A 23,626-nucleotide genomic window follows, 5' to 3' on the forward strand; every position below is an offset into this window, starting at 1 on the left:
TGTTGCTGTCTATTTCAAGACTAACATTTTTTTGCAAGAGGATTATAACTGATTTCCTCTCAACATTTTTAATGAAGTTTTTCATTCTGAAGTTCAAATTAAAAAACACATTTTAGCAGGTGCAGRTATAGTTCTTTATTGCAGTAGCTCATCAAAATGTCCTAGAATTGCATATTATAGACTGCTGGATAAACAGATACACCTTTTCTTCTACCACTCTACCATTTCTTTTACCATTTAGATTCTGTAAAGAGCTATATGTATTTTTAGTGTTTTGATTTTATAAACCATTTCATGAACAGAAATATGATGTAGAAAAGATTGGTTATGAAATGTACACAGGAAACAAAAATGCATTTCTCAAACGGAAGTTCYTTTTCAAAAAAAAGTACAGGATAAATCTTTTGTTGAAAGAAAAATTTAGAAAGAAAAGGTCCAAGCTTTATTCATAGACAAGACCATGATGTTACGCATCTACCAGGATTTTGTTTTTTAAAGAGCAGGTAATATTCTTGATCTCAGTCTTTCAGCTTCTGCCTGAAGAATCTGAAGCTGCTCTTTCTGTTCCTTTACATCATCTCGTAGCTGTTTCTGCTCTAAAATCTCTTGGTAACGCTGCTGTGCAATCTTTTCAGAAACAAGCTGTGTGTCTGCATAAAACAATATAATGATTAGCATAGACTTGTACAGGAAGCATAGTCTGCATCTCTTTTGGACTTGCTCCAAGGTTACTCAAAGTTCTGTAATAAAATGGTCCAGCATATTTTTAAAAAGTGATCACAGTTAATGTATTTATTGTAGTGAATACCAAAATTTTCAGCAAGGCACTTACRTGCTTCCTTGCTTTTCCAGCAACTACTCACTGCTTTGAAAATCTTTTCAGTTTCATGCTACCTACTCTTTTCTCTTGAATGTGTGGGGGAAAAGTGAGTTGAACTGTTCTGAGAAAGAATGAAGGTATTTTGCCCAATAAAGGTATTAATAACACAGCACTTTGACACAAATAGTTTCAGGAATTTAGTCAATTAACTTGGGTTATAAGAGCAACAATCTCCTGAGCATATTGAACACTGGAATTGCTGCGTTAGAAAGGGCACTACTCACTGCACATACAGTGATAAATATCCATTCCTTGCCCAGTGGCTGATGCTGAGGGAGAACAGAAMTGTCCAGCCTTGGAGATGTTTTCTCAATGTTCTTTACTTAAGAATTAAGTGTGTTACTGACTGTGACTCACCAGCTGCCTCAAAGATGTGCTTCCTTTCTGACACAGACACAAGCATTTCTTGCAGCTCCAGGCTGAGTTCGTAGTTTGCTTGCTCCTTTAAACTGATGCACTTTTCCAGCTCTTTTATTTTTTTCTGACAGTTCTTCACATTCTTCTTGTGCAGCTGTCCATTTCCAAATGAATAAACCAAAYGTATGCGATAACATGAAAGGTACTCTAGCAAACTTTAATTGAAATCTAGCCTCTTCTGCACCACGTTGTAGCTCAATTGATTTTTATATATTTTTGCTACTAATACATTATAGCTTTATGTTGTATACCACCCTTCACGCATACTATATTCCAGTATGCTTAATGGTGTTTTAATACAAATAACTGAGAAGGAACAAAGAGTTATGGGTCACAGAGAGRGATATATTAAAGGTAAGACTTAAAAGGCAAAGTGGAGAAAGGAAGTCAGTGCAATCAGTGAGGTAAGAACACTCTCTTGGCTACTTGGAAGAAAAGGCTGTTATGCCAGTATTAGTGAAGCTGACTGAAGGGATATGAAGGGACAGGGTAAATATAAAAGGTTGGAGAGGAACTTGGAGAAAACAGAGGCTGATGTTAGCTACAGTAACCTGGACTAAATCCAGTGAAATCTCTTAAAAACAAGGATAATTATAATTTGATGATATAGATCAGGGAGCCAGTGAATCAGACTGTGTTGTATGTAGGGTACTGTGATATTATGAACATGCTGGTGCTTCTGAGGAGAAAGCATTAAGGAGTGAAAATGTGAAAGAACGAATGCTGCACTAGAAATGGAAGAATGACTTATATAGGCAATGCTGTGCAGGAAGTGAGAAGCAGATAGGCATTCAGATGCTTAGGAAGGCAAGCATATAATTCCAATAACAGAAAACGTAGATTTATCGCTACAGGGTTTATCTATGCTGCAGTCAAYGTATGATGACTGCCTCCAGAGACTTTAGATACTGGCTAGTTGACTGATGGTGACAGCATTGCTGTGACAGCTCAGTGCAAGTTGAAGAAACTASTGAATGCCAGGTGAATAAAAACTTGGGAGTATGTATTCATATGCRTGTGCTGTTGGGGCTGTGCTGCAASCAGCCCTTGAATTAGTTGAAGAGCTAGTACGACTACATGAGTTGCAATTACACCTTACAAACATCCTTCACTAAGGAAGGAGAGGAAACACATTTAACTGTGAATGTRTTTCTCAGATGTGGTTGGTGGTTTGGGATTTACCTTGTCCATAACACTGAGAGTCTGCTCCATCATTGAAACCTGGTGGGTGACACGGTTGTCATAGTTCGGTACAGTTAGGAACTGAAGAATTAGAAAGAAATCAAATTAAGCCTGTTTGTTTTCAACAAGTTCTACACTTCTGTAAAGGCAATCATATGACATAAAACGCAGAATATTGGAATTCTGCACAGTGGAAAGCATTCCTAGTGATTGTAAAGGGACATTCTAAAGGTAGTCTTGGATGCTGCATGAATAGTAGACTGAACAGCTGTTAAAAAGAATGTTCTCTGTGTGCTGAATGCAAATAAACAAAGACCAAGCCAGTTTAATGGAGGCAGTCAAAAAACCCAAGCTATACTTCTTATAAGGTAGCCTAATTTAGCACAGATGGAGGCCAAAGTCTGGCTTCCTCTACAACTTCTCCTTTTCCTCTCCCCTCCTGCCTGCAATATCCTTGGCTCTCTCCCACAACCTTTACCTGTGTTTTTTGGCCTGCCAGCTGAGCTTGTTCATAGCGATGTGAGTGCTGAGGGACTGGCTGCCTGCTGCCTCTGCCAGGCAAAGCAAACAATTCTCTGCCTTTCTGCTGCTGGTGGTGCAACAAAGGGCAGTGACGCTCAGCGAGGCTTCAGCAGGAACTGACTACTGAGTTAATATTATGATATTTCAATGATACAGCAGGTGSGGGCATTTCAGACCTTTCACTTAACAAGGTTATGGTGCTTGATTTAAAATCAATTCTTTGGGACTGTAAAATCCTGATTTCTTACTCTCAGTGGCAATTTAGATATGCCAAGAGTTAGGGCTACTGTTGCTCTTGTTTATACCTGAACATCCCAAATAACTTCATTACTGAACAACGTCAAGAGCAAAACTTATGTTTGAAAGCTGAATTGTTGACACACCAGGCATCAAGTTTCTCCATAGTTGAAAGACAATTAAGATATATAAACAATGGTACAAGAATAGGCAGTAAAACTTCTGTGGTCAAAAGGCAAATTAGAGAAAGTAACTCACTAGCTGCTGATCTTTTGAAATACGTAGTGTTAGAATATCCCGAGCCTTCTGTTTCAGATCTTCTATCTGCATTTTCATTTTCTTATGTTCCCATTCCAGCTGAAATATCCCTTTAAAGAAGTCTTTACATTCCACCATGCTAGCAATTTTCTTTTCTCCTTCAGTCTGAAAAAAGAAAATAATTTTAATTAACACACTTTATGGATTATGGAATAATTATCTGTAACTGGATGGGCAAGCCTCCAAAGTCATAATTTTAGTAAGGGAAACGTGCCGTACTGCAGGCTCTTTGCAGACTTAGCTCCAGATGGTTATCTTTTATGGCATTTTGTTGCCTTTTAGGCACTGTGCCACAGCCTTGGATCATAGAAGGAGATGAAGAAAATTACAACTAACCTCTCTCTGTATTCTCTTATCGTATTAAAATACTCAGGCACTTTATCTCCACAAAATACAAACTTGTTCTGCATCAGGTATTCTGCAGTTGTTACTGAAGCCTTTGTGGAGCAGTAATAAGCAATTTTTTGTATGGCTAAAATGCCTAAGCAAATGATCTTTATTGAGACTCTGAAAAACTAACTGTACTAAGTGTGATGACCAATTATACACTATACAAAAAAGTGCACTATTTTTTTTAATCTTACTATAAACTATTGGTCATTTGTTTCCTGACATGACTATATGTTTGCCTTGAGGGAATTCTAAGACTGGTGTCTGGGATATTAGCATTCTCTTTTTACAGCATGTCTRTATGTGAGGGTATGTCTAAAATCTTCCTGTTCCATTGATCTGAATTGTATTGATCAAACATCAAGAAAGTTTGTACTGCAATCTTTATATTGTAAACACATTACATTACAGAATTCTTAGTAGTTTTAAGATTACAACTGAGCCTACTGGTATGTGGTAATGAATTGAAATTAGATGTCAAACTGGAGAAAAAGCACAGCTCTTGAAGAGCAACACCTTTGTTTAAAGACCTTAAATTTCCTTCAGATGATGTAAATTACCATGATAGTGGAATTCAGTTCTTCAATAACACTCTTATTAATAAGAATGGCATCAGTAAAATCTGGAAGCTCAGTACTTTCCAATTCCACCTGTCCTTGTTTTAGCAAAAATTGGACAGTCAAATTCAGCTGAAGTTTCATCTTCTCCTCCCGCAGCCTAAAACAGCAGAAAAAAATGTTTAGTGATTTTACAATGCTTAAATAAATCCTTCCGTGATTCTCAAAACTGTCTTGTTTATTACTGATAAGATGTACGTTCATRTAGGGTTTACTCTTCCAGGTTTAGCCTGCCTTCACTTTGTGCCCAAAATGACTTCRGAATTTGCAATTTATTTCTAGACATAATCTTCTCAACCACTGGATTCTGTTTTCTTAACACACTGTAGCAGATGTTCTGAAAGAAAGTGACCTTACTAAGCAAAAGCCTTAACAATAATTAAAAAGAAAGTACAAGGAATTCCAAKGCAGCACCTCTCTTGTATAATTTATGCTGCGGTTTGTTGCTGAAGGACAATGAAGATGAAAATTATACCACGTACATGAAGAAAAGATAGATTACAAATCAGAACAGCTCTGTGAAATCAGGCCTCGTGACTTAGCAGCATATTACAGTTGGGAGTGATCACTGCAGCTTCTTTAGGCCAACATGAACAAAGTTTACCTGAGCCAGATAGAACAAGTACGATCTTGAAGGCTTCTAGGGATTCTGTGTGTGACATAGCTTTTCAGACAGTTAGTTTGCACTGAAGATCACACTCCCATTCTTACTGATGTAAGATGCTACATTAAAACTTGTTTGGGCCCTCCCACGCATGCTGCAATCATATCTCACTGTGGAAATATCTTAGGTCTCCTCTTTGATAGAATTCTAGATATGAGTGGTAAAGAACACTAATTCTAATTCCGCATGTGACGCTTAGTTCTATGTTGGTGGAGAACTAAAACGTAGCTTAACATAGGAAAACGAACAAAATTACCATGCAAGTTCTTGGAAAATGTCTCCTATTTCTGACTTCATCTTCTCATCATCATCCATTCTTCTCTGGAGAAAGGCCTGCATCTCTGCCAGTGTTAGGGCTTTCCACTTCACCTAAGCAAGCAACACCATGACATGCTGAAATTGTTCAACTTCAAGAGTATGTGAAGGCAAGCCTCTTCAAGAACTGAGAGGACAAGATTTTTAGAAGACATATGTATGTATTAATAGGCTGCCTGGTGTTTTGAGAGTCCAAGTAAAGCACATGAGACAGAAGTTACAATCCTTGCATTCTGCTCAAAAAATCATTTATTCATTTATGAATAGTTTATTCACAAGAAGGGAAATCAAATTTCCGTCTCTTTTGATCAAACAAATCCATGTCTCTGAATAATTCAGATTTATACCTTCATACTCTTGAACTAAACTAATAGTTTAATTGAGCTTTYTAGCAACACCCTTTATTAAAACTTGGTGTTCTAGAAGTAAATGAGTATGCATTAGGGCAGATGTAGCATGCCAATGTGAGATAAAGACTCCTAACAGGCAGTGAAAATCAAATACCKTAATAGCTTTTTGGTTTGGATAAATCAAATGAAAAAAAAAATCTATGGAGCCGTTTCAAGATCCCAGTCATTTTGATCAAATCCTCCCACATTTATATAGTAATGTTTCCTCTGGAGGAGAACTAGAGCTGATTATTTTGAACTGAACAAAAGGTGKCTAGAAGTAACATAGACTCAAATGCAGCTTAGCATGCTGCATTGCCATTTCACCACTCACCCAACCCTGCACTTCAACCCTGCAGAAGGTTAAGACTTGAAAATATCAAAAAATATAGTGGCAAAATAAAGCTTATTACATACTAGTTGCTCGCTCTCCATTTTGTTTCGTCTAGCTAGACAAAAACGGTCCCATAAAGACGGATCTAAGCCATTAGGCATATGTTCAGGTTTATCCAATTCATCCATGGCTTTCCTTAAAAGGGTAAGTGCTTCTTTGTAATCTTCATCTGAGYCTGAGCGATCCCCATATGGGCTAGCAGTGTCAAGGAGTATTTTCATCTTCTGGCTCCTAGTGTACATAGTATATACAATGTTTACATTTGTCTTTATTTTCTTTTACATAAAACAAACTCATGTTGAACTAAGAACATTTCATACACTCAATCTCTTGCAAAAAGCAATCAGGTAAGCCTACCAATTTTACAATATAAAAATATATGTTTTGAGAACTGTTCAGTATTTAGATTGCACTTAAAGTATATTGTGCTGGGTGAATGATGTAAGTGATCAATATTAAGTGTATGATGGGAAATCATCAACCATTGTCAACTATCCACATAAAAAGTAGGTAAGCAGTYAGTCTATTGATTATCAAGATATTTTAGATAACAGAAATAAAATGTTCTCATTCTTGAAACACAAGAAACACTAGYATTTAAACAGATGAAATCAGGTGGGGTCTTACTTTGGTCGACGTCTGTAAAGTTTGAAAAGTCGATCAAGGAGATATGCGGGAACGTCAGCAAAATCCTTTCTAAAATCAGATTCTAAATTCTAGGAGGGAAACAACCAACCTCCTTGTCATTACAATGTTATTAAGGAAAAAAAAAAAAAAAGGCAATATCCTTCCTATAACTTAGATACAAAGAAGATGGTGCTTCCAAGCTCTCCATTCAGGTAATCTTGGCTATTTTGTATATTCTTGCTCTCAGATGTGACAGTTTGCATTGTCAAATATTTTCATTAATGCTAAAGAAGAGTCAAAGCTGAGCATAGAACTACAAGATTAAATGCAGAAGTTTTGTCACACTGAGGTTCTCTGTGAAGACAGCCCCCCTGGCTCCCAAGAGATTACGAAGACCTTGATGTATGCACATGCTCTCCTTTGCTACTTAACTTCAGTGATCAGCAAATTAAACAGAACCCATCCCCATGCTTAAAATGAACTATGATCTCATGATCAAGATGCAGCATGAACTTTTTATATATCTGAATCTGCTTGTATTGGTCTAGAGTCTCACCTTATCTTCAGCAATTGCATTTTCATAAGTGGCTGTGTAGGCATCAATTTTCCTGTTTGTACACTGGATTCTTTTTGTAGACTTTATCTGTAGCAAAACGAGAGGATTTCAAGAACAAAACTCAGTCAGGAGATACGTTTGATGGCTATTTGTATATACTGATGAAGCCAACAATCTCATGGCTATTTGTATATACTGATGAAGCCAACAATCTCTTAGTTCTAGAGGAAACCTTTTGAGCAATATTTACTAACAATACAATACCTTCTTCAGGAGGTTACCTGTGGCTAGTGCTTAAAGGTGAGCAGGTACAAAATTCAAGCTGCTTAAGAAAGTCTGTTATAAAACACATCTTATACCAATGCTTCTAAGTTTTCTCTTTAAATTTTGAATGTARGCATCTATGTTCATACTTGTTTTCACTTGCATAGAGATTTCCTTTTTCYTTTTAGGTTATCAAAGGTAAAATCAATCAAAAATTCTCAAATTATGTTCCGTGGAAGGTTCTCAATTCTAGAATGCATTTCCCTGTTGGTATGACATAGATCTGCTATATGTCAGTGTACTAAGCTCATCTGTTTTATCAAGGCTATTGACTGATTATACTCTGCTGGGGAGACCAGCTTTAACAGTTTGCATGGAACAAAAGATATTCCAATGAGGACATTTGTAAAAACTTTAAAAATTACATATTTTGAAAAATGTAAGCTGGTAAGCACTTGGCCTCACTAACCTATCTAGTGGTAGGGGCTCAGTGTCTATTTTAGAACCTCTCCTTGTAGCTTACATACAAACAGCTGCTTGCAGCTCCAAACATCATCTGTACAGGTCCAGCAGCAGGTCTGGCACAGAAGGATTCCAAACAGTAACTTACTTTCTCTTTCCGCTTCTTCCTAAGCAAATGATGAAGTCCAGCTTCTCTAGTGTCCAACTCTTCATCCAACAGCAAAGAGTAAAGGATATTCATTATTTTGAGTTCTTCCTGTGGAAAGATTGAAAAAAAAAAGTTAACATGCCTGTGGCATAGAGATAGAGATGAAAAATTACAAGTTCACTGCCATACCTGATAGATGACCATCTCTGAATTCACTTTCCTTTCAAAGAGTTTGTACATAGTATCATCAAAACTTTGTGTTGTTTCCTGGATGGAAGCTTGAAGTTTCTTCAGTTCAGCTTCCAGTGCCTGGAGAAGGCAAGGACAAGAGGAGGCAAAGACAACTATTACATCTGGAGGAACAAACAAGTTCTGACACAATATATTGTGGGATGCTGGAAAATGCACAGTGGGGAATTGTAACCCCTCAATGCAAACTTTTTTTTTTTCCTTGAGTTTTTAGAGTCCTGCCCCACTCCAGAGCCATGCAATATTCATTAATATTGTAAACATAAATAAAATAAAATAGAACCTACATTGTTTACAGAATTAGGTGAAACCAGTTCCCCATTCAGAAACCAAATACACAGCATAATCACTGTTGTGCAAATGAAGACCCAGAGTTTAAGAGAATAAAATTTTGTGTTGAATTGGTTTGACCAATCAAAGGTGCAGATTAACCAAAGGACTCAAAGAGAAGGTAATCCAAATGACATTGGTCCCTTTTGAAATGAACAGGATCTGGGTATTAGACCCAAATGTATTTTTTAAATCAATCTTTAAGGCATGACTATCATTTTCTATTTTTTTTCAAGGAGATTAAAGAGAACTTTCACTGCAACTAAGGAGTCTAACTTATTTGTGCACTTCTGTTGATAAAAGACTAATTTTTATTCCTGATAGCACTACTGAACAGCCATGTCAGAAACAATAAGATTTCAAATTTTGTTCAGTCAAAACAATAGCTGCACTCTAAAAGACATTATTTTGATGGCTGTGGTAAAACAGAAAGCAGGACCCACATTTCTTTATGCTAACTGTGGTGGRGGTTGTCCCCCAGAATGAAGCTATTCATTTCTATCATCAATTAGCTACTGCACTGGAAAAGTATTAAGGATAAATTTGTAAGAGAAATATTCTTTAGTCAAAAGATCCCAGCAATTACTTGTTTGGAAGAATATTGCCAGGCTACCAAGTTTTGTTGATCAATTACCACTTAGAAGAATAACTATTGTGGTATTATATGTGCATGGCATCAGCAACTCTGGGAATGGAACCTGAAAAAACTTTTTAGCAAGAGTAGTACATGTATGAAGAAAAGTAATCTTTTGTCACATGTCACAAGGTTTGGCATATATTAATTATTGTAAGGAGAGATTCCTTTTTCTACTGTTTAAGCTAGGACTTATATGCTATTCCACATCAACTTTGTTCTTCATTTGTTCTATTTTTTTGGCATTTATTTTTACAATTAGATCCTGAGCAAGAACTGAAACTTTGGCCATGAGGATGGTGAAGAAAACCAGTCCTCTTCTCTTTTTAATTTACCCTTCTGTGCTTTTCTCTTTCTTCATTTAGTTCCTGGACTTTTTTCTCATAGTCTCTAAATATTTTCTTTTCTTCTTCATTCCAAACAGATTCAGGCTTGGATATAAAAGGTGGTGGAGGAATGTCCTGGAGATATTAAAGGAGAATATGCTTCAAAAGAAATATTAAACCTCCATCAGCACACTAACAAACTACAGCACACACAAAATTTAATTAAAGGTATTTCTTAATGGTAGGTAAGGTAGAAGCCTTAAGTCTAAGGAACATATATATTTGGTTTCTCTGTTCTGTTCCTTGCCCCCAGTGGTTTGGATATATATACAGTCGAGTTATCTTTCACTTGCTTAGGGGAATTCACTACTGGATCTTGTAAAAGGTAAGTATTTGGTACTCCTTCCTCTACTACTGTACTATTTTCTTTGTTGAGGGAACACATTTTTTTCCTGTAAGATCAAAGCCAYGAGTAATAAACCCCTCCCTTCACAGAACAGTCAATGTGGTAATACTGTATTAGGTCCCTATATTATTCCTCTGTGATAGATAAGGGTGCTGATGGGCACTTAAGTTTAGTTGCAGATACTTGCTATTTGTAATTCACATATCCTTAAAAGCACCACAAGCTACCTAAATGATACAGCAGAAACGCAGCTCACAATTTTCAAGATGTCTTCCTTTTTGACTTCTAGCACTCCCCCCATCATGTCATTGAGAGCACGCAGTCTTTCATTGTCCTAGGAAAGACAACAAAAAATACTGTAGGATGCCAAAGGAAGTGCAGTCATTGGAAGTTTCAGGAATGATAAAGGGGTAGCTCACTCCTAGATCACTGATAAGACTCTACTTTGTGTCACCAATAGACTAATGCTTTTTGGAGATGCATGTGAGATAAGCTACACGTCTTGAGAGTTTTTTCTGATGGGCAGAAGCTCTTATAACAAATAACTTACTACAATGGGCATTCTGGCAGTTTTGAAAGGAATATATAGGCACAGACTATTCCTGGTCAGTTGGCAGGTTAGGGTGAAGGAAGCTGTAGCACCACTGCCTTATCATGCATCTCTTTTCGGGGCTGGAGCTGTTTTAGAACTTTGACAGATATGTGAGTTTTAAAGCCAGAGGAGAATATTATGATCATCTAGGCTAGTCGATGAAGAACAGAGGTCAGAGAAACTCATTCAACAAACTCGTATCAAGCTAAAAATTTTGACCAAGTAGTAGCATGTGTTCAGAAATGCATCTAGTCCCTAATCTYGCAATACAGTGTTTTTAATTGGCCTTGAGCTTATTTTTAAAAATTGCTTGCCAACACTAAATATTTTCTTCCTTCAGCTATTCTATATAGTTCTGACTGTAAAGGATAATGGAAAAGGCACACTTACTTTCATCTTTGCGACTTAAAGTCATTATTATTTACCATCATTACAGTTATTCTACAACATTACTATGTGACTGGAATATTCCAGTACAGCATTAATTAWATAAAGCCACAGCAGTGACAATGGCCTGTTCAGTAGAAAGGATAATATTTCAAGTACCATAGCAGCAAGACGTCTTTCCATTTCAAGCTTAGCCAGCATTTCTGCTTTTGCTCTCTCCTGTGGAGTTAAGTACTTTTCAACTTTAATCTGAAGGGAGAAAATGAAGTTCATATCAGGTTTCTCTTCTTCAAACACATTCACACATGGACTAAGAACATTTGGAAAGACAATGTAATAAATATAACTCCTTTTTTTTTCTCTCTCTGGTCTTTGATAATCCTCAAGAAGAAAATTGTTCTTTAGAACAGCTTCGAAAGCTATATTAAAAAATGCTAAAATATAAACTTCTTATAATTTTTTCTGATGTTAGTCATGTTTTGTGCATTRTATCTGTGGGTTTTCTGGTAGTGGAATAACATGGATTGTTGGGCGAGAAGATAAAAGTGGAGAGAGAGAGACCAAAAGAGCAGATAGATAAACTCAATAGAATATTTTGTATCAGAAATATGGTGTTCATTTATAGATTATCAATTGAATTTAGAAATAAATACTAAGTATGCATTGATRCCTAGATACCTAGTTTCAAAATGGTACTCAAAACACTGAATAACAGAGAAACTCATCTATAGAAGTAATCCTTCCAAGCCTGTTTGAACTGTATTATCAGAGATGGGGGAATTTCTACCTAGTCTATGAACAACTACAAACTTTTAACAGCAATGAATTAAGATTTATGCAGATTTCTTTCATTTCAGCTTTCTACCTAAAAAGGGAAGGGAAGCAAAAGAGCTAAACATATGATTTTAAGTGCACAGCACATCTTTCATAGAATCATAGAATAGAATTCTGTTTCAGTAGAATCTGTTTAAAGGCTTTTTACTACTGACACATTGACTTGAAACAAGGAGAATCAGAAAACTATCTTTGTGTGGGTGAAAGAGAAAGATTTGTTTTTCAGAAACCTCTGAATCCTGGACAGTAAGTGCACGCTCTGGCATTTCATCATCTGTAAGAGCTGGCTCCCATAGTTCCTCTTGAAGGTCAAGTTGTGCCAGGATTTCTCGAATCCTCATGTTTCTTTCTTTCACTCGTGCTATCTCATGCTCCTTCTGTTTTGCAACTATGTCAAATTCCTTATTAAAAGCAGTTTTCACTTTGTAAATGATGTCCTGAAATACCATAAGAGGAAACAGCAATGCTGCACAGATCATATCCATCCATGATTATATACCACTCCTCAACTCATTAGGAGAAAAACAGATGTATATATTTGTATGTGTTATAGGGAGAGAAACTGGTAAACAAATCTTTTTTGTGATAATTGTAGGGGCAGAGTTCAAGCTCTGATTAATGTATTGATGTTAATTGTAGATAGGCAGGTGATCTATTCTTTCTTTTCATTTCCTAGAAATTTCTCTTCCTTCTCTGCCACCTGCTTGCCATCTGACAAAGATGTTGCCAAAACAAGATAAAAAATAGGCTGCCTTTTATTGTTTTTTGCAGGCTTTGGTAAAGAAGAAGGTGCACCAAGTTAAAAAAATGCCTGTAACCTATAATTCTAGAAATCACAAAACACAGGTGCAAAGGGGGCAGAGTCAAGGACATTGTTTCCTGATATTTTTTTGAGTGCTGAAATCTGCAGCTTTGATAAGCTTTTRATGTGCTTTTCTGTCTGACAATATGTAAGTAAAATGTGCCAGTGAATTAATAAACACTGGAATCTAACTGTCTGAAAAGAACTGAGACTTTACTATGGTTTTAAAAAGCATGTATTCTTCATGGATAAATTATTTCTTTAGTCTAACTTAGTGATCTCATCAAAGAAATACAGAATATTAAGAAAGAAAACCATGTGTTTGTCTTGTGGACACCGTGTGTCCATTTACTGAAATGAAACATGATTAGCATTTCAGTTCTACTATTAATGCTTATATTTTTAGATGATTACCTGTTTGCCAAAGCAGTCAGTTTGCTGATAGCTAGCCAAGAACACTGAATGACCTCTATACTCAAGAAAAATCTTGAGCATCTTTAAAGCCCCACAGAAGAAGATCTTGTTGCATCCAAGYTTACATCTACAAGATAAATGTTCCTTGGGTTTCTTTGCCATCTGCTTCAAAAACCAGTGTATCATYTGCTGATTTTATGTATTACAAATACATAATCATTCTGCTACCATTTACAGCCTTAAAGAGCTTTGAGGAGGCAATGTTTATAGCAGTTTAACCAGTTCTACCCTGCAGATCATCATCACAAGAAGCCTGTTTTATAACATTTACTACTTAAATAAACTGGCCAGGGTAAGAAAAGTAAGACAGTYTAATGGTAATGAATAATAAATAACAGAAACCCTGAAGGCTGTGAATGAAGGTATGATAAGACTGAAGAGAAAGGAAATAGTATGAGAATCTAGCTCATCCTTCATTCAGCAGCAAATAGGGAAAGAGGGCACATCTCCACAGGGCATGTAGAGATGCACAAGCTAATTTTGCGTATACAGACTCCTAAACCAAAGCACCAGTGGGCAAATATGAATACCCTCAAGTTGGGTAACCACAAGGCTTCTTATGTCTGGAAAMAATCTGCTGATAAAAATGTTTTTCTYCTAGACTTAAGCTGCCAAGTCCACATGGTACTAAACTGCACCATATGCATTTATCAGCTTTGATCTTGGTAACTCAGAGACATATGCAACACTCTGCTGTGCAGTATCAGCATGCCCAGAATCTAACAGTGGCTGTGAACGGTGCAAGAACAAGTGGATATGACAGTGTCACTGCAGTAATAAAAATTTAAGAAGRGGTCACCTGCAGTAATATTATTTGATTGACCTTCTGCTCCCTGGTCTGCAAGTCCAACTGGTGGTATAAAATAGATGTGTCTCCGCCATACTGAGAGCTCAGACTTCCAACCAGGCAGTAAGATGCACTATGATCAGCCACTACTTCTCCCTCCATCTCTTCTTCCTCCTTAGGTAATACAGTCTCAGGCTCCATCTCAACAATTTCTTTTCGAACCTGAATATCATAAACATGGTAAAAGTGCTAATTATATAAATGATCCAGTGTCATATGAGTAAAACTGTTCCCAAGCTTTTCTGCTGACAAGATTCCTTGGAGCYGTCATTTCTAGAGGTTAAATTCTGTGATTAAGGCTTGTACAGTGATCAGAATAATACAAGTCAAAATGATCACATCTGGAGTACAATATCCAGTTTCAGGCTTCAGCACAAAAAGATATAGACATACTACAGCAAATCCAGGGAAAGGCCACTAAGATGATTAAGGGTTTGGAGCATCTGACATACAAGGAGAGGCTGAGAAAACTGGGATGGTTTAGCCTCAAGAAGAGAAGGCTCAGGGGAATCTTAGCAATGTGTATAAATATCTGAGGGGCAAAAGGGAGTAAAGAAGATAGAACTAGACTCTTCTCAGTAGTGCAYAGTAAAAAGACAAATGGCAACAGGTACAAATTAAAATAGGGGAAATCCAACTTAAATGTAAGAAAAAAATTTACTATAAGGTTGATTGAATACTATAGCAGATTGCCCAGAGAGGCTGTGGAGTCTTCAGCCTGAATATCAGCTCTAGCTGACCCTGCTTTGAGCAGGGGGCTGGACTAAACAATCTCCAGAGGTTCCTTTCAACCTCAGTTTTTCTGTGATTCTGTAATACTAATGTATCTGTACTGATAAAAACACAATATTTCATCTTCATTTATCTTTTTAATTTTTATTTGGACAAGTTCTGTAGTGAGAAACTGCAGCTGAGATAGGTATCTCTGTAAAGCAGAGGTGTTTTTTCAGGGCTAAGGGCTAAGGTGTTTTTTCAAAACATCCTGGTCTGAAATGCCTTTCTGGAGTATTTCAAAGAGACTGTACCTTAAGATCAACTGCCTCAATCTTCTTTAACTGGAGAACTTTCTCCAAAGTTTCCAGCTCTTCTTCACTACGTTCCTTCAGAGGATAATTATTCACTTCACAGGCTATATGGAAACACTGTTCAGATGAAAAAAAAATAGTAAAAAGTTCTTCATAAAACATCTATCAATTTTTTTCTTCAATATCTGAAGGCTAAAGAGTTATAATGACTTCTTGTTAAAATCTGGAATAAAATTGAGGAGTAATCAATACAGGTTATATAGGAAAAATCAATATAATAAAAATATAGCAGCAAGGTAAAAAGCATTTGCCTTTTTGGAACAGAACATAATTGCTTAAAAGTTTGCTTTTGTCTTTTTTTTATTAATTATTTTAAATAAGCTATGGATATGATCTCTTTCTTGAGGGARTTTTTCCAGAATTAGATTTTTGTAAAATGACTTGTCTTTTACCATCCTCAAGATAATCCAGTATCAGCAGTTTGACAAATGTCCCTCTATTTAAAATAGGCAAAAGCATGAATAAATTTTGCTTTTGTACTCTTTGTAGCAGGAATCACACAGACTGCATGCAAAAGAAGAAAAATAATATTTACAACACCACATTAAGATATTCTCTGAGAACACAGAATTAARGAATTGCTTGTTTGCCTCTCAACACTGTTATCCAACTCAGAGGTACAGGTACCAAAGCTCAAACAAAGAGAACAGATGAAAGATTTGCATAAGCCTGGGAAGCAAATGAGAAATGTGTTATGCTTTATTTATTTTGTCACTGTACCTTAATAACTACTGAAGAAAATTAGGAAGAAAGCGGAGGTTACCTTAACTGCACGTCCTTTTACACACATGGAATCCCAGCACTCACGTTTGATAACATCCTGCAAATAGCAGTTGGCTAAATTCTCCATATCAATCTCCTTCCTCAACTTTCAAGACAAAGAAAAGAAAATAATAAGAGGATGTAGTGCAAAACAGGCAACTTGTATTGAGTTATTCAAATAAACCTAGCAGATAAATGAAGAATTGCAGTATTTCACCATTTTAAATCATTGCATCTYTCTTCTCCAAAATATATCTCACAGTATTAAAAGGCATTATTTTATATGAATGAAAAAGAATCACGGAGCTTAAGCAATGCRCCCAAGGCCACAGTGTCAGAGCTGGATTAGAATTTATAGTTTCTGGCACAGACCATATTCCAGTTGGTGATTTCTGAATCAACAGCTTTGCATACTTCAAAAAGTGACTTAGAATACTTTGCATGCATACCTTAAAGACTGATAAAGTCAAGAGTTCAGTCTTACGCTGTCTTCCCGTGAAAGGAAGTACTAGAAGGCATTCTTACAAAAACATRCTATTTCACTTATTTTCCTCCCCTTGCCTTCTTGCACTGTCCGTTCTGGGAAGTGATAAACACTCACACTTCATTTTCTAAGAAATCTCAGAACTCTGCTGATTCTTTTCAGTCCATATATGTATAGCTTCAGATACACTGACAGCTTTTTGGGGGGTCTTTCTATTCAAATAAAAATTCAAATTTTATCTGCTTCTGAACCTGCCTGTCTACAGAAACACCCATGTGTTTCTGAGGATTAGCAGCAGGCCATTGTTCATATTCAGTAAACTGCCATATAGATCCTTTGAGAATAACCAAAAAAGTTAGGAGCTTGCTGCCCTCATGAGCTTCTCTCAGTGCCTTCTGGAGGCACAGCATGTTCTCYGGTTGGTGTACCTCCAAACATCAATATAAAAAAAATATACCAGAGAACACAATGGAACAAGAGATGGGAGTTATTTTATATAAATTTGGTCAGAAAAAYGTGGAGACGTTTCCTGCTTCTCAGTAATGAACAGCAATTTTGGGACCATCCCCTCTGTTCTTCTGTCATTCTTTCTCTCCTTCCCCTGTTAGTTTCAAAACATTCTCTCCAATTTTATCATACCCTGGCTACTTCTTGTTCAGCCTCTGCTTGCACTCTTTCCTGCTCTTCTATATCCAGGTTGAACTCCTGCTGCTCCAGTTTCTCAATATCTGGCATCTGTTCATTCTCATGCATCATTTTCTGGATCTGTTTTATTTTTTTTTTCAATAAGAAACAAAAATTAATATGAATGTGAACAGAGGAAGTGCTACAGATATAAACTAGCCTGCTGAGAGGGTAGACTACTCAAGGCATACAGATGGTATGAAATACTTCTTTTGGAGCTAGGGAAATGGGGTACCAGACAATAGTTTTTGACAGGTTCAGAGTATAGTCCCTGGAGGAGCATATCTCTTTATTATTGCCTGCTCAGAGTTTGTAACAAAACTCTTAACAGAGCCCTAGAGCTGACAACTATGAAGTAAGTGTTCTTGTAAACAAAATTGTCAAATCTGAGCCATTATCCCTGCAAGAAACTCACATTTTTACGCAGCTTTTTAATTCTCATTTTCAGCTCTTTCTTCTGGTTAGCAAACTTCTGAGTCTCTTCTCTAATGACCTGACATATAACAAATACATTGTTGAAGGACAAAAATACACAAGAAGAGAAAAAAGACTGAAATAATCTAAAGGAACATTATTGATATGGAAAACAAACTCCAAAGGCATTATTAACTGAAACAGATACAGTCCTAACTTAGAAGTATGATCCTCAGAATTCCTCAAACGAGAAAAGATTGTATAACCAGGTCAGACTGTAAGCTGGTGTACAGCAGTAGAGCTTAAAAGAAAGAAAATATGAAAGAAGGAAGTACTTACAAGTGAAATGATTACAGACACATTGAACTAGGTAAAGCCTAYTTCCATAACTTGTCAAGTGTTGTGTATTTCTTAGATTTTTCATTGTCACTAAACTTTTCCAGAGGGATAATTCAAGTTTCAAGTAAACTAACATCTGGTACCCATTCTGGAAGCAGTGAAWTTTTTTTGCTGCTACAGCATTGCATATTAATTTCTTAGGGAAAATTTTACAATTACTCAGCACCTCTGGAATTTGGTTTCTAAAATAAGTTTAAAACTTCATGCAGGATGATAGCATTGTTGGTAAAGAAATGGCAGAGAATTACTCTGTTATCAAATGGACTCCATCCTCTAAAGGTCTTATGCAAGACTCCCAGGAGATTAATTAGCACCTTAAATCAACCTAGTATCACACTGCTGCTATACAACCCTTTCTTCTCATCACCATTCTCTAGCTGACATTAATACTTTGATGGTACTCATGTGGGTGCACAGTCACAAGGACTTGCCAAAAAATCCCAGTATAGGCACCAAAACACTAGTTCCAGCATCAAAGCAGAAGGAGGAATACGTGACTGGGAGAGGGATGGAGATGATGCCAGTTGAATGGCAGTATGTCTTTGATGGACTTGAGCCACTTGTGAAACTRCATCATAATTTAGAAGGTCATTCTGGCGATCACCCAGAAAAAAATAGTACCTCGTATGGGGCAATTCTTTTGCTTTGTTTTATCATTCAACCCCCAAAGCTGGACAAAATACAGAGCTCTGGCTCATATCAGAAAGAATTTGCTACAATCCTGTAATTCAAATTTCAAAATCCGTATTAACAATAACAGTAACAATAACAATAGCAATTTCTAGGCTCACAAAGTATGATATCTCCTCTGTATAGATTCTTTAGATTTTTGATGCACTTTTACTTTTAAAATCTTTTGTTACATAATACACTTACTTCAGCCTTAACCTGAAATAAACTATAGCAGTTTTGCAACTAATGTCCTATTGTTAAATAYTGATTTAATAGTGATGTAAAATTTGTCATTCAGCCCGTGAGAGGAAGAGTATTTGCTTGGTTTCTGCTACTGATCTTCTGTGCAACTTTGACATATTTAAAAGAAAAAGGCCTTTATGAGTTTCTACAGGCTGATTTGTCAGCCAAATATTTTGTGTTACTGCTTCTRCAGAAGTGGTCTTTTGGTCTTAAGAGCTCCCACTGTGCTGGATGCCTGCCCTAACGTGTTTATAGTCTTGAGATAGCGTCTTCCAAAGCTGGAACCAATGGGCTTAAAAGAGGCCCAAAGGGCAGAAAAACTTCAAAAAATAGATTCATTTACAGCATATAATTTGACACCTCAAATCATTACTGACTCTTGAAAATGCTGGCCTTGATTAATTCTTGTTATATGAAAGTACCTTCTTCATTTTCTGATCTATCCATGTCATTTCATTAGTAATGGCTGAATTCAATCTGGTGAAGCTTCTGTCTTCTGTCAGCTCTACATTGGAAGATTCAGGTGCCTCCTGAAATGAAGGATATAATCGCCCATGTCAATTATTTAGAGAGAATGAAAGAGAGACTGAAATAAAATATAGRATCACAAATGGAAGAGCTCACATTAGAAATAACAACAAAAAACAGAATTCCAGAGAAAAATACAATGTGTTYTTTATTCTGTAATCAGTCCCTAGGTTTGATCCTACAAACCCATGCTATTATTCAAAGCCTTTTGACTCTTAAGTTCTAGTCAGTTTTACTAATCTCTAAAATCAGTTTTGCTCAATTTCAATTAAAAATACATAATATTTTATACTATAAATTAAATACTATAATTTTAGTATATAACACAGTGTATAGCAGTAACATCACACTGGGAAAGACACATAACTTGACAACGAGGAGAAACACTTGACTTTAACATATGCAGTTTTCTGTGGCTGAAGAAATTGAAGATGTGAATATCATCTTCCTATAAAGTATTCTATTTCCTTGATAATGCTACTAGACAAGTCATTAATTAAGCATAGTCAGCCTGTTCTCAGAGGGATTTTTCCACTTTTACTAAAGGATCAGATTTGGTCTTGAGGATTGGCTTTATCATCTATAATTTTAGGAAAATAAACAACCTTTTCTACAAAAATAAAAACAACACCTCAAATTTCTCTTCTGGGAGTGATTCCGATGTGGATTCTGGGTCAAACTGCCATTGTGGCATAGATTTTAAAACAGCATTTTCATTGAAAGTGGACTGGTTCAATATAGCAAGAAGAGTTCGCCAGTGAAAAGCAGCRTCCTTAATTTCAACTTTCTTTATCCTCCTAGTAAAAAAAAGGGAACTGATGTATTTTCTGTATATTATGTAAATGATGAGGTATTACATATTCTTTGTAACACTCTGTTAAGCCATTTAAAAATATCTATTCAATATTTCTACATATGATTCAATATAGTTTGAATTTTAGAATTGGATGAAATGTTGTATGAGGTTTCCACAGAATTACAGGTTTTGAAAGACTGATTACCCAGGTTTTGGATATTGCGTCTTTAATCTCTGCATCTGCCAAAACATTTATTATACAACAGAAAAGCTGTAGTTTCAAGTGCTTCTTACTCCACTGTCTGCTTAGAGCTCTCTATAGTCACAGTTGATCTCCCATGAAAAACTGTGGTCTTCTAGTAGCTGAGTCAAGACAGGATCTCATGAGGTTAATACTTTAGACTCAGAGAGTCATTCTCAGATGGTTTATTTGAGAGTGAGAAGAAACTCAATACAAGTAGTACTCGTACACAAAGATACTTCTTTATCTTGCAGTGCAACCACACCCCAAAGACAAGAAATTCACATATTTCTCAGAAGTTCAAATGGAAAGTTTTTCATGAGCTGGAAAGACCACTTCTAAAGATAAGAGGACAGATTTTAGTATCCAACACCATCCAATTCTTGTCCTTACCAAATTTGAGACTGACAAAAAGGAGGTCTAGAATCTCACATAAATACAAGAATTAGCCTGTCAGGATACAAGTATTTACACTATCAATATTGTTCTGACACTTTATACATACTTCCATTTCAGGCACACCAAGGCACCATCATTTACGCCATTAACGAGGATAAATTGGCCATCCAGTGAAAATACCATGGATCTGATTCCCCCTCCTTGATATGAATGACAATGCTTTTGAGCAAGTATCTCCTAAAAAAGTCACAGAAGCAATATCAGCAAATACGGTTTTATAATGGAATATGTCTGTAAACTATGCTCCTTTATTTTTAGATACAGGTCTATTCAAAACATCATTAAGAAGTATATAAAAGACTATAACTTACGAGTTTATAATTTTGACTACAGAGGGGTAAGTCTGTTGATTTTGCAGGAGACAAAGAAAAATAGTAAAACAGTAAATATATTTCCACTAAGATTTACTGGAGAAGAAAATAAGTAGTATGTGTGATCCCATAGACATTCAGTATAAAAACAATCATACTGTATAACCCTGCAGTAGTAGACATTCAACATAAATTTTGCTGGAACACCTTRTATTTAAATTAAGAAAAGCTTATAGTGAGAGAAAGTAGCTGTCACCATTCTTTCCAGTGAAAGCCAAATGAAGCCTATACCTGGATGCTTACCTACCATAGTAAAAGTATGATAGATGAACAAAACCCCATCCTCTGCTGCTGAGGCCAACCACCGACTGTTGGGTGATAAACAAAGGAACCCTCGTCCAAACTGATTGCTAGGAGTTCTCTTCTCTGATAAAAAAACTGATAGGTCTTTCAACATATTCTGTCAACCAAACAAAATGTGAGTGAGCAGTTGAGATGACGGAAATATCTATGCCATTTTACAAAGATTAATGATTGGTTGGTGGGTTGTCTATATCACATGCATTGCAATTTAAAATGCTGTTGGATTACTGAGCTTGGGTGGCAGTATCATTGCTGTGCTGCCGATTCCTTTCTTGCCTTTTCAAAAGAGTTTGTATTCTGTATGTTTGGAGCTGTAGTTTCTTGGCTCAGAAAGAATGGGACTTCTTTAAGTTCCTTGCTTTTGGAATTCATCTTCCTGCTTGACCCAATTCTTAAACTGAAGGAGATCTATGAGCTACAGAAAACTCTAGTTCTAATCAGSAGGGAATGACAGCAGCTTCCTGAAGCCCCTGCTACTTCATGTGAGGCAGAACTTGGGTGGGTCTACAGCTGGGTCTTATAGTCATGGGAAGATGCTGCTCTCAGCAACCCTGTTGGCTCAGTTCCTTCAATAACTGGATATTTAGATTAGTCATCAGACTGCACAAAAGCACAGCTCCAGTACAGAAGCTACATGTGAAGCATTTGTCAACTGTGTAAGATTTAAAAATCAATCTTTGGCTTTCTCCGTATTAGATCAATGAGATAATTTCTTTTGCCAGATTTCTGGGCAGCTGGTAGTGAACAGAAAGATGATGTTTATGGATGAAGTATGTATTTTTAGTGCAGAGAGGACTTTTCTTCATATAATTTCCTAATATATTCACTTCATCTGCAGCATTTGTTGGCAGATACTTCACCACCACTCAGAATAAAACAGCTTTAAAGACTTACCTTTTCAGAAAGATGGTATTTACAGATGAAAGGTGCACAGGTACAGTAGCCATACACATCATCCTTCAATTTGACTGCTGAGCTCAAAGGATAATCCAGATCATATTGCTCCATTTTAATGGCACTAGCCTTAAGCATTCCTTGTTCATTAACATACTTATCATTATCTAGAAGATTGAAAAAGGAAACAAGGAGAAAGAGACAGCACAACCACTAATGCAGGTGGTTCACCTAYCAACTAACTGTGATAGCGAACCTCAGCAAGGAGTGTGCATGGTCTAGCTTTTCAAGGAAGAAACTAGGAGTTAATACATCTAGCTTTAACACTAACTCTGTCAGTTGTGTCCATATAGCACACTGATGAAGTGTAGARATAGCTTAGCTTGCTCTGAATGACTACTAGAAGCAGTTTAACCACAGTGGTGTGGAAATCTGTATATACCTCACTTTTTAGTAATTACATAAGCAGGCTATTTAYGTTGTATGGAGATTCGTGTCATCATTGCTTTCATCTAGAACTAGTTCAGGTATCTCTGTTATGAATTATACATGCCCTGAGTGGTCTTGGATAAAACACTTATGTTCAAATCTTCAAAAGGCTTTTTTTGGCTACTTAATTTGAATTTTCAAGAGACATCTGAAATTAACACTGATGCAAGAACTCTAGATATGCAGCAAACTTTGAAAATCAGACCCTATTTTAAATGTCAAAAAAGCCCARTATTGGTGGACATTTAGAGAAATAATAACTTGACTGAAAACTATTTTTTAGAAATTCCATGAATAGTAAGGCCTTTTAAAAACTCTATGCAATAAATAACAAGAAAATCTGAAACTAGGCTTACTCACAGTTTTACACAATTTTTCTCTACAAAAGGCTTTGCTAGCAATTCACATGCATACAACGCGAGTAAAATGATATAAAAGAAGAATGATGGTAACATTGAACACTGGCTACATCTCTACTGTAATGTGACAAACTGAAGACATCACTGAAACCTCAAACTATACTGCTTGACYGGCAATTG

The 23,626-nt window shown here is 36.4% G+C and overlaps 1 protein-coding gene across 1 annotated transcript in view; it reads right to left on the reverse strand.

Moving 5' to 3' along the window:
- Positions 1 to 352: 352 nt before the first annotated feature.
- The window catches only part of CFAP43 (cilia and flagella associated protein 43), a 47,377-nt gene continuing 24,103 nt past the window's right edge, over positions 353 to 23,626 (reverse strand). The window contains exons 15-39 of the mRNA XM_085308255.1: positions 22,599 to 22,765; positions 21,649 to 21,801; positions 21,077 to 21,207; positions 20,166 to 20,331; positions 19,429 to 19,536; positions 17,694 to 17,771; positions 17,234 to 17,359; positions 16,112 to 16,216; positions 15,289 to 15,405; positions 14,216 to 14,425; positions 12,371 to 12,577; positions 11,466 to 11,555; positions 10,584 to 10,661; positions 9,931 to 10,056; positions 8,572 to 8,691; positions 8,383 to 8,490; positions 7,509 to 7,595; positions 6,953 to 7,041; positions 6,349 to 6,556; positions 5,484 to 5,596; positions 4,507 to 4,663; positions 3,497 to 3,661; positions 2,480 to 2,560; positions 1,238 to 1,391; positions 353 to 650 (exon numbers count right to left, since the gene is read on the reverse strand). Coding sequence (XP_085164381.1) covers positions 493 to 650; positions 1,238 to 1,391; positions 2,480 to 2,560; positions 3,497 to 3,661; positions 4,507 to 4,663; positions 5,484 to 5,596; positions 6,349 to 6,556; positions 6,953 to 7,041; positions 7,509 to 7,595; positions 8,383 to 8,490; positions 8,572 to 8,691; positions 9,931 to 10,056; positions 10,584 to 10,661; positions 11,466 to 11,555; positions 12,371 to 12,577; positions 14,216 to 14,425; positions 15,289 to 15,405; positions 16,112 to 16,216; positions 17,234 to 17,359; positions 17,694 to 17,771; positions 19,429 to 19,536; positions 20,166 to 20,331; positions 21,077 to 21,207; positions 21,649 to 21,801; positions 22,599 to 22,765 — 3,302 coding nt within the window. The 3' untranslated portion in view covers positions 353 to 492. The remainder of the gene's footprint in view (positions 651 to 1,237; positions 1,392 to 2,479; positions 2,561 to 3,496; positions 3,662 to 4,506; positions 4,664 to 5,483; positions 5,597 to 6,348; positions 6,557 to 6,952; positions 7,042 to 7,508; positions 7,596 to 8,382; positions 8,491 to 8,571; positions 8,692 to 9,930; positions 10,057 to 10,583; positions 10,662 to 11,465; positions 11,556 to 12,370; positions 12,578 to 14,215; positions 14,426 to 15,288; positions 15,406 to 16,111; positions 16,217 to 17,233; positions 17,360 to 17,693; positions 17,772 to 19,428; positions 19,537 to 20,165; positions 20,332 to 21,076; positions 21,208 to 21,648; positions 21,802 to 22,598; positions 22,766 to 23,626) is intronic.

The sequence above is a fragment of the Rhea americana genome, unplaced genomic scaffold (assembly GCF_003343005.1).
Source record: "Rhea americana isolate MKP2758 unplaced genomic scaffold, rheAme1 scaffold_104, whole genome shotgun sequence".
Lineage (NCBI taxonomy): Eukaryota > Metazoa > Chordata > Aves > Rheiformes > Rheidae > Rhea > Rhea americana.